An 11,931-nucleotide genomic window follows, 5' to 3' on the forward strand; every position below is an offset into this window, starting at 1 on the left:
GAATTATGTATTATTATTATTATTATTATTATTATTATTAAATCATTAAGGAAAGAAGTAAGGGACGGAAATATGTTGTTGACAAAACCAAACAATTATTGCTGGGATTCTTTGTGGCTAAGTGCTTAGAACTTTGCTGTCCTTACAGGAGTCGGGTTCGATTTCTGGAGGCAGGTACTGTGGTTTGTAGATCTACGTCCCATGTAGCCTAGTAGCGTAGGTGTTGAAATAAAGTTGAACTCTTAAGTAATAAAAATATATAAACAAAAATATTGGTAAGTGGAAGAGTATTACCTGCGTCTAACAAAAGAATATAAATTGAGAAATTAATTACAAAGTTTATGTTGACTTTGGAGCTGCAATACCTCAAAAAAATATATGGAAATAATATGCATATGCATATATAGTCGTAATGACAGGATTCCTTTCATGCAAAACCCTTTTCTAAGGCAAATCTCTTGGCAGAAAGAGATCCGTCCTGCGAATCCTCACGAACCTCATTCAAATTGGTTGAGACCAACTGTCATCCGGGGAACCTAAAATATCCCCCTTCATCTCAGCATCTTCGGAATTCAGGGAACTCGCTCAATTAAAAGGATTCAGTTCTAAATATCTAAAAATTGTTCCGGAAGTCGGAACAGTCTGGCCTAATTCTCTTAAAAAATAATAAATAAATTGTAGCTAGTTAAAATAAAAATCGAGCAGCCTCCATAATTGATGATTTGGACACTCTCTATCAGGAGCAGGCAACTTTTACGGGTCCGTCCAAAAAATAACTAATTCAACTTTATTTAGATTTCGAATAATCAGCCACTGATCGATCTATCAGTAGAAACCGTAAGTGTGTCTCCAACAGTGTTGCTACAGTCCTAGCTGTGGAGTGGGCTGAAAAATAGTACCAAATTGAAAGAAAAAGGACTGAATTCATTATTTTATACCAGTGTAATACATGGATCTATAACACGAAGCCAAAAAGGTGGTTCTACAACCCACCCTCTCCCCCTCTTCCAAGCGTCGAAATCAAGAAAGTACTCTTTTTAAAAACATCCGAATAGAGGGACGCCGAATAACCGTGGAAGTAGATGAAACTTTTTTTTTTTCGCACGTAGGAAGTATAACAGAGACCGCAAATTAAAAGGGAAAACAGTTGTCATCTTCGGTGTGTATTGTAAGGAAATCAAAAGCGCCTATATTTCAAAGTAAACCGTTGGTCTTCTTCAGAATATTCAACACTTGATTCAACCTGTAGGTGCCTTTTTAAAGCTAAAATTTCCACCACACTGCTTCTTTCTCGTCTCCTTCATGCGCGGCGCGGATATCTTGCATTATTTGTTTCCCGGTATAGTTCTAATTACGACGAATTTTCTACACGAAGTTCGTAGCGTTATACGATGCAATGTCACAGAATGAATGTTCAACAGTATTTTTTAGGAGTCCAACCACAGTATGAGTAACGTGAAATGTAGGAAAAGTCTTACTGACACTTTTGAAAATATGACAAGTATTTGTTGAATGGTGCTGAATTGGATAGAATTGTATTAACTTTATCTCAGAAGTGGCTGAAAATGCCAGCGTGGTACCAACGGGATGAATGACATAAAGGGCTGAATTTAGTACAATTGTACCAAGTGTGGCAACACTGGTCTCCAAGATTTAGACAGAGGACAAATGACATATTAGCAATAAGTGGTACTTTGTCCAAGTAATATATATTTTAAGTTAGGTTTCATTTTGTAGTTGAATTTTGCTTTGATTTAGGTATATTATCGTTTTTGGTTCCTTCTGTCTGTCTGCTGGGACTAGAGATGGTCGTGTGAATAGACTGAAATAGTAATGTCTATTTCCTCCTCGTTACCATGGTGATCGCTATGTTTTTTTCTAAACAAATACACGAATCGAAGGGAATACTGTTAAGTCTGCTCTTCTGCTGGATTGATCGTTAATAATAATAATAATGATAATAGTCATAAATCATCGTCACAATAATAGAATTAGAATAACAATTGATGAAGGAATTTGACACAGTGGGACTCGAGCCGGGATCTGCCACGTGTTAGTTTCATACGATATCCATTACTTTACAAGTCTTTCGTTTAAAAGTGACAAAGTACTACTTAAGGGAGTAATACGTTTGCTAAACATAAAATATTTCGAAACTTAACTATATTCCTGGAAGTCTTGATACAAGTTAAATAGTGAAAAAGTAACATCCGTCATCTTTTCACTTAGCCTCAACTTGAGGAATGTTTTGAGACATTTTCTTCATTGAGAAAGGTCAGCTTGACCTGTTTTAGAGTTGAAGAAGACAAGTAACTCAACTAATGAAGATAATCTCTTTATACAGTCCTTAGTATCTGGACCAGTCATACATGAAAGATTTTCAACTAGCTGAGTTTTAGTGCAACATCAAGGTCTGCGTAGTCAAGAGGTTACCGCATCGACTTCCCAACCAAGGCGGCTCGCGTCCGAACCCCCCGCACGTCCGAAATTTTTAATGTGCTTCAATTTCAGTTTCAATTAATATTCGGTATGATATGCAAGATCATCTCCTGTGGAGAAGGAAAGAGATGTTCGAATGATAAGAATGACGTGGAATTGTAGTAGGTCCATGAATGCAGACAAAGACTTACATTTATTTCCTTCAGTCGTTTCAGATTTTATATTTCAGTTAATTTGAACCATTTTCTAACTCATGTATGATCAGTGTTCTTTTCTTCTCACATACAGAATATACACAACGAATTATAATATTTATTATGGCACTTATCGGATAACACGCTTAAAACAATAGATCGAGAATTTTTTTGTACATCAATTTCACAGCAAAACCCTGTCTCAGTGCTCCGCAGGCTTACAAACTGTTGTCTGCTGGTTAAAATGTTAGGATTAAGTTGGGTTGCATTTGTCCAGGCGTTTGTTATAGTAGCAAAAGTACTGGATCCGACGTAATGGAGTTACAACAATCAAAGGGAAGATATTTTTGCCGCTGACTGTACAGATGCGATCCTCAAAGGCGTACCTTGTCATTTGAAGGGTTAAAAGAAATTACTCTTAAAATTTCTTAATTTGTTACAAATCTGAAAGATTGCTATGCAAGATTTAAAGTATGTGTAATAAGATTTTACTTTTCAGCAAGTCTTTTTGATTTAGCTCTAGGGTGTAAATACGTAAATATGGACAATTGGTTTTTACTGTATACGAATACTGTATACGACGTAGACAACTATTAAAGTTCTTCTTATATCCTTTCCATTGCATTATTACTTCAGTAATCGTTCATATAGTTTTTATATATTATACTGGAATCAGTTTGAAGAAAATTAAAATTTATGACCATTAACGTGTAAGCAGATTCAAGAAATGAAATTATTTTTCAGTATTAACCTTTGCTTGAGATGCTGAGCGTATTTCACTTCAACTTGTACAAGATGTTATACAATTTTTTTGGAAATTATTTGGTTTCGTTCTGGAAAGGAACACTAAACTTATTCACTCAAGTTTTGGATATTTTGTTAATGATTGGTGTATTTTTTAAAACATTTTTTAACTTTATATTTACTATATTTATTGATACTTATTGCCTGACTGATTTGACTTCACATTTTTATTTCAGTAAATATTTCTGGGATCTAGTGTGTTTCTTAGCAGTATACCTTTGCGTTAACTTTATTTTCGTTAAGATTTAGCTTTTCTTTTTTCTTATTTTCAGATGCTTGGGAACATTTTGGAAATGCGCTAGAATTGGAGAAAGGAAGAGTCCTTATATTGCAGCGTGTTGTATAGTGATGGCATTTAGCATTCTTTTTTGGTCCTAGAACTTTAGAGCTTTAATGTCTCTTGATTATTTTAAATAAACTGTACAAATATTAATTACAAGCATACCTTCGTATGCGCTACACGTGTACTGAGTTAATTTTCTCGTTCAATTTAAGATATCTTTTTATAGTTGATAGTATTCGACATGTTTGCAAGTATGTCTGGTATTCAAGAGTCTAACAGACCTGAATTGATGGAAGAAGTGAAGTTGTACAGGAATGCTCGAGAAAGAGAAAGATATGATAATATGGCCGATTTATATGCAATTATTAACACATTGCAGCATCTTGAAAAGGCATTTTTGCGTGATTGTGTAACACCAAAAGAATATACTGCACAGTGTTCAAAACTGTTAGTGCAGTATAAAGCAGCGTTTAAGCAGATCCAGTGTGATGAATTTCCTACATTGGAAGCTTTCGTTAAGAAGTACAGGTTAGATTGTGCAGCAGCAACAGAAAGGATTAAAGAGGATCGTCCAATAACTATTAAAGATGATAAAGGAAATACTAGTAAGTGTATAGCAGATATTGTCAGTCTTTTCATCACTATCATGGATAAATTGAAATTAGAGATTAAAGCAATGGATGAGTTGTATCCAGATTTATGTGATCTTATGGAAACTATGAATCGCTTGAGTTTATTGCCATCTGACTTCGAAGGGAAAAAATTGGTTTCTGACTGGTTGCAAGTGCTACAAGGAATGCAGGCTTCAGACGAACTATCAGACACTCAGGTCCGCCAGTTGGTTTTTGAATTAGATCAGGCGTACAATGCATTCATCAAGCAGTTACATGCTTAACATTAGTGTGTATTTCTATTCTGTATAAAAAACAAAGAACTAATATGTGTTTATGAGACAGAACATTTATACGGCTCTGTTCTGTATATAAAAGTTTTTCTTACCTAGTTAGGAAAATATTACTGAATGCTATGATGAAATTTAAGCAGTACTGTGTATGATATTGTAAACAGATGGAGTGTATATTGCTTCTGAACACATCACAGGTTACCATTGTATAAATCACGTTTACATACAAACACGATCTAGAAAACTTAGCATTGTTTTTTTTTCTTTTCGCATTATATTAAACATAAAATTGTTAAAATTTAGTATGTAACATGTTAGGCCAGGATTATTCACTGTATTTATGGTTTCCGAAAATTCTTGTTGTAGAAGAAAGAATACTAAAATTATAACTAAGAATATTTTAATGGTTGGCTAAAAGAATAAATTATTAAGTATTTGTGTTGTTTCCTTTTATTTGTAGATTCCCACTGTTTGTTTCATCGTCTTAAGTCAGGCCTATGACACTGACAACCCGCAAAGTAGTGTTAATTTATACTACATATTTATGTATGATTTAGCTTAAACAGAATTGTGGAGAAAGAAAACTTTTTTCCCAAAACTAAAAAATTAGTCACTGATAAAAAAGCAAAGAAAATAGCATAAATCCTTTCGATGAGAAATATCGGCTAGAAATATAAGAAGTTAAAAACAGTTACCTCCCGTGGGTTTTAGCCTGGGAAATTTTAAGCCTTTATTAAATATTCCAATTTTAGTGGAGAGAAACCAGTTCGTTCCGCCTTCGTTTTCCCATTATAACACTGAGACAGTTAATTGCTGAATTCTAAAGAGAAAATTCTGAAAAAATTGAAAGACCCAAGGATAAATCATTCAATAAAAAAAAAAATGAAAAATCAGCTGACGCATTGAGTTTTCTAGTTTCAATGAATTGTTTATAAAGCTAGTAGGTTAAAGTTTGATATTTTTTTAAGTAAAAGTTCAATAGGGTTAGCAATAACTATTCTGAAAATGTAGTAGATTTCGTGGACAAAAATTATAGTGTAAAATTTATGAATAAAATAAAACTTTATTCTAATTAATATAAAATTTATTGAGAGTTAAGATTCGAGAGGGAACGTTTAAAAGGCTGTTCACAAGTTCCTTATTTTAAAAATTCTCACGATGTAACAGTAAAGAAAGAAATAATCCTTTGAATACCCAAAATAACCGTTATGGATTCAGTTTTGTAAACAATTCTCAGAAGCTCACGATAAAATGTTACCCTAACGAAGAACAAGATATAAGCAAAATTTATTCCAAAACAAAAGTATCCGTTTCTTGGTTTATGGAAGTTTTCCTTGTCTACCAGATTGAACTTACGCAACCAGTAAAACATATCAAGATTTATAACTTCCAGGTACTTGATCAAAGGTTTAGGTAACCAAAGCAGAACTTGGGATGTGTGGGTTCAATAACTTTTTGAAGGCAACAGCTGCATTGCCAGTTTGAAAACCAATCAGAACTGTAGCCAACCTCGAACTGAATATATGATTCAAAAGTACTGGATCTTGTAAATCCACTTTCTTAATTGTAGGATTCATAGCAGGAAGACAGAACTGGTACTTAAACAAGAAAGTCAAAGTGAAAATTCTACTTTTTCCCCAGAAAAATTTCTTTTTGGGGGAAGGGAGAACAAGTTCTTTGAAGCATTTTTAAAATTTTTTTTTTAAAATCTCTAATCATGGTGTGTATAAATGAATGAAACGAGCGAAATTATAATCCTTATGTTAGATACGAAAATAGCAATGGTGAAGCGGGATATATTTTCAGGCTCAGAAAAATACTTATGAAGTATAGGATTGTGGTAATTACAGATACATGAATAGTAAAGCAAAGTGATTGACATTTTCATACTCAAGAAATAAAAGAGTTGCTTTGAGTTTATTTAAAAACATAAGTGAATTCATCACGGGATTCAACCCAAATCCAGTGCAGGCGAAAACACTTTAGTTAGGTAGAAATTGAGAAAAGACAACTATAAAAAGTGATTATTATGTTGAAAATATAACAGTAGTTCACAGTACGTTGGTATTCTATATGTGAATGTTAAATACAAATTAAGAAAATATCATCGCAATAAATAAATTATGTAGTGTATTTATTTGCAGCTATTTGTCATACGGAAGTTACTTCTCAATTTTCTCATTACAGCAAGTAATTTACGCCTTCTGAAAGGTAAAGAGACAATGCGGGTATAAACAGAAATTATTATACAAACTCCAATCTTGGTTACAGACACAAAACTCACGATCCACAAAATTATGTAAACAGTAACTCTACGAAAACGAAGTCGTCTAATAGACTTATTTATAATTTAGTAAGAAGGCAGAATAGGATTTCTTTCCAAAGGATTTCAGTTCAATAATCTGCAATGCTTTTGTATATGGATGTGGTCTCATATATGTTGTGTGTGTGTTCCATCATGTAAACAAACTTCCTACATATTGACAACCCAGCTCACTTCGTGCCTAATTTGGGGATGCAAAATTGAATTGAGCTGAGCGCCTTCCACTCACCATCTAGAATGAGTGAAGTTCTCAAATTCATATGCGAGAGGTTTGTAATTTAACACATACCAATTGGGGATTGAGTTCTAATAATAAAACATTGAATTCAATGATTAGGTAACAACTGTATTTCTTATTCAGTAAAATGTAATGAATGTGTGTTGTGAATTTTAGTACGGATATTCGGAAACTTTGCCAGACGAGTATCGCTTATCGAGCATTGAGCAATTGAATCCTGAATAGGAGAAACACACCTTTCAGTTCTCTTCCAGATGACGTTCACTGATGACCTCGGTGTTGACGAGTTGAATCCAGTATTACCAAGTTGATACTTCTATTGACTGGCGTTGCTGCTTAGCATTGAGTCTGGTCTCACTCCCAATGCTCTAGATGAATCGTAGAACTTCTTTAATAAAATACTGGAGCTTCTCTAAAAGCTGAAGCTTCCATCCAGATCGCGATGACTTCTCTTTCAATAGAACTCACGGTTTTCTATCTGTCGAACATTCAGATCTCCGACTATCGAACCCACAGTTCTCTATCCTCTCTCTATCACTTTCCCTCCAGAAGACCTCCTGTCTCTTGGTTTTGTTCAACTTCTCCGTTCTGGAATTTTTCGGCGTCGTCTGCTGCTAGGCACGTGTGACCTCCTTTCATTTGGAAAAACAAATTCTTTCCTTGTGTCAAGACTCAAAAACTGCAACACTCGACACACTCCGATTTCCCGATTCTAGGCAATTTCCTCATATCCGTGAATGTGTGAAATGTTCACAAACAGATTACAATTACTTTTCATGATTTACAGAATGTCGTTTATGTAGGAGTTAACGCATTACATACATTGTCTTCCTGCATTCGCAGACTCTCCATTGTGCATTTTTGTTTACTGAATCTTACTGACAATTAAATAATACATTTGCATCAGCTTGCGTTAATCTCGATTCTTAACAGTTGTTTACCTTCACCTCATTATTTTATAAAACCCGATATCCATAAAATAAATAAAATTGATCAATGAAAATAAAATTATTATACATGAAATTCTGATTAAATTCGGGTACTGCCACATGTCCCCCCTTAAAACCTTGGTAGCTACGCTATCCAATTTAGATCTCGTAAGAGGTCGTGATATTACAGAACTCCCTGTAGATATATACAACATATGAAAATAAATAACACTGAAAATAAATAAGTGAAACATGTGTATCTACATAAATGAATATCATTAAACCAATAACTGTTTTCCTACACCTGATCATTAACATAATATATATATATATTCAATCTTTTAATCATCTCTATTAATTAGTGAAAAAAATAACGTGAAACATATACATCAATATCTCTATATTCAAAAGTGTACACTCACGACATCTTGTGAGATGTACTAGAATTATGAGATGAGCACAAGTACTCTGTGCGAAAGAATATGTATGTAAAAGCAAAAGTACTCTTAATTGCGAAGAACCCCGCAATTCAGCTTAGGTTTCGTATTACTGGAACTTTCCATTACTTAGTTGTCCATACTTGCCAACTCAAACATTTGTTGACAGTATCAGTAACAGATTTCATTTGTCCATTCCAGTTGTCTTACACTTCAAATCTAAAAAGATAAAACTTTTTACGAATAATTAAAACATATTCCCTTATTGTGGAATTGTAGCACTAAAATAAATCGCAAAATATCACTTTTATTTTTCAATAAAACTGAACACTGAATTTTTTACTGTGGAGGAATAAAATTCTTCTTTAGGGCATTTGCTACACTGAGAAAATTTCTGGGCGGCAACTGCAAATTCAGCAAAATTGACCCAAGGTTAAAACTACATCCACTCTGGCACTCCCATTTGCGCGTCGCTTTGGTTCCATGTACACTTGATGTCGAAACGCACTACGAAATTTTTTAATAATTTCGCCAAAAATTTCGTGTTTTACAATATAATGACGTCACATGGTGTTCGAGTACTTCTTCCCATGTTGATGTCTAACGGGTATTCAGAAAGTTTTCGTTTCGTGATATACATCTGTGTGGTGTTATATAATTCACTAGTGTTACCCCTATTTCAGTGTCAATGGTTATTGCCTGATTACGCTCTACTCGATCTGGCTTTTATTATTTACTTATTAAAATGAAGTGTGAATGTGATGTTTTAAAGTGATAATAACAAACTAATGGATATAAACAATTGACTAATGGATATAAACAATGGAATAAAATACCTACAGTGGTGAGTACATTTAAGATTTTACTTATTTAAACACGGATATATATATGAGTTTAAAATGTGTATATCTACCTAACTTTATTTAAACCTATAATCACTATTATTATACTTAATGCTGAATAACTGAATACAAAAATCGATTGAGATTCAGGGAAAATCGATGGAATCTCACATTTCCTTGAGACTCGAAAAAGCTTTGGTTGTTAAAAACGGCTGCTTGACTAGCCGTCCATCTCAATCAAGATTTGGCTCCAGCTATCACATTTACAATCAACTATTTACATATTTATAAAAATCTGACTACCTAATGGTAATTTTCAAAATTCAATTCTTCTCTATATTCAAAAAAAAAATTTTTCAAATAAAATACTCGTGACGCATTTTCCAAATTCGTAGACGTAAACAATAATCTATTATTCCGATAGACTTATTTGTAATCATAGACGTGTCATAATGACATTTATTTGCCTAACTACATTGTTCTGGTTGGCCGTTCCACAACAATTTCGTTAGCTACAATATTTATTAATTATATTTTATCGTGCACCTTCATTAACTATTATTATATTATTACTTATCTATTAATGATTTATTTACTATTCACTATTCTTATTATTATATCATTATATTATATTATATTAAAATATGCCGACAGGGCCTAGCTTGTGAGAAGGATCCTCGAAATTAGTCGTATGACTGTTACACTTGTCCAACTCTAAATGTTCTCTCTTGTTCAGGGCTTCTATTTGCAGAAAATCTACGTCTGCTTGTCCCCAAATCTTATTTCTTATTTCTACTTTTTGCGCTTATTTCTTTATATTCTATTTCTTCATATACTTATACTCTTAGTATTATAGCGCTTATCTTATCTATACATGTATATCTATATCTATATATTTCTTTCAACGATGCATGCATTTCTATTCTCTATAACTCTTTAATAGCTATTAATATTGTTCTTCTACTCTTATTCTTTAGTAACTATTTATCTATTTATTCATTTATCTATTTATTACTCTGCTCTTCTCCATATTCACATTTTCTTACTTTTTTACGTCTATGTCATCTTCTCTATATTTACTAATTTTATTACGTCTATCCTATATTTATTTAATAATTATTCACTTTTCCATAATCTATTTTTACTAATATTTCCTTCTCGCTACTCACATTCCTTCCGACCATCTCTTTCTCTCTTCCTTCAAACCAATACAAATGTTCAAGATTAAACTAGACTAATTCTTTACAATATGAGTAAAACACTAAAATAACCAAATATTCCAGTCTTTACTATTCTCATTACGCTAGATGCTTCTTTAAAATTTTATAATCGCACTTGCTATTCTACTCTTACTCACTAGGATACAGGATTATTTACTCACTAATCTAATTCTAACTTAATTTTAATTATCACTAAGATTTAAGCTAAAAACGAAGGATATCACCAGCAAAAAAAAAAAATAAATAAATAAAATTCACTGCTTTACGCGTGATGTACGAGTCAACTCCTGTGTCTCTTTTCAACAATCACGGAAGACTTATGTGACTTGATAAATAAAATATTCTCATCGAAGTTTGGTAAACACCCAATTCAACTCGAAGAGAATGGGATTTCCTTCCTGATTAGAGTTTCCCCTAATGAAAGGTTCGCCTAATTGCCTGATTTCTAATTTTGAACTTACTTGTCTAGCTTAATTCTATGTCATTTGCATCATCCATTTACTTGTGTTTTTTTTCATCCTTGCCTCTCTTAAATCTACTTTTCCCTAATTCAAATCTAATTACAAAAATCATTCAAAATTTTGTTTTTCTTCTCCATAGTCTTTTCCCTTAATTTAGTCTGTTCTTAAAACTAATTACGTCACTAAATCTAAATAAAATACTATATGTCATAAAGACATAGTTCGATTAATAAAACAAAGGGTCAGATTTCTATTTCTTAAAACTATAATTATATTACTAAATATACTCATATCATGCTTATTTCTAAACTTATTTTACTAATTTAACTGATCACCAAACTAAAATTAATAAACTGGAATATGTGTACACTAACAATTATATCCTATATCTATATGTCCCTTTAAATACTAGTAATAATACTATTTACAAAATTTTCACTTCCTTAGTCATCTTTAGGCCGATAACCATGGTGTCCTCTCCTTGAAAAGTGTCGCGAACGCAGCTAAATCCAATAGAGATTTATCGCTCGCTACAACTATTCTTGCTTGTTTCTCTAACTTTGCTAATGTTGTTATGAAGTCAGAGATTCTGACAGCCTGTGTACAATTAAATCTATGTCTGAATCTTTCTAGCCATCTATTCACTACGTCCTGGCTAGCACCACTTGAGAACAATGCACATATTTTATACTTTATCTGATCCTCTTTCACTGCAAAAAATACAGCGTTTCTTATCAACGTATTGGTTTCAGCTATTCCTGTCAAAATCGACAAATAATGTCTTCTGAAACCCAATTCTACCAAATCTTCTATACTAAAATTTCTTTCAGAGAACTCTATTAAATAATAATGCTTAT

The 11,931-nt window shown here is 32.8% G+C and overlaps 2 protein-coding genes across 2 annotated transcripts in view; both read left to right on the forward strand.

The window, feature by feature from the left end:
• The window catches only part of ksh (transmembrane protein 167A-like protein ksh), a 171,903-nt gene extending 168,055 nt beyond the window's left edge, over positions 1 to 3,848 (forward strand). The window contains exon 3 of the mRNA XM_081733829.1: positions 3,710 to 3,848. Within this exon, the coding sequence (XP_081589955.1) occupies positions 3,710 to 3,815 (106 nt within the window). The 3' untranslated portion in view covers positions 3,816 to 3,848. The remainder of the gene's footprint in view (positions 1 to 3,709) is intronic.
• Positions 3,849 to 3,961: 113 nt separating this feature from the next.
• On the forward strand, positions 3,962 to 5,060 carry Vps28 (vacuolar protein sorting 28). Its single transcript, XM_081733828.1, has one exon. The coding sequence runs from the start codon at positions 3,962 to 3,964 to the stop codon at positions 4,613 to 4,615; it is 654 nt and encodes a 217-aa protein (XP_081589954.1). The 3' UTR covers positions 4,616 to 5,060.
• The last annotated feature ends 6,871 nt before the right edge of the window (positions 5,061 to 11,931 follow it).

This window comes from Thermobia domestica, chromosome 12, assembly GCF_964235325.1.
Source record: "Thermobia domestica chromosome 12, izTheDome1.hap1.1, whole genome shotgun sequence".
NCBI lineage: Eukaryota > Metazoa > Arthropoda > Insecta > Zygentoma > Lepismatidae > Thermobia > Thermobia domestica.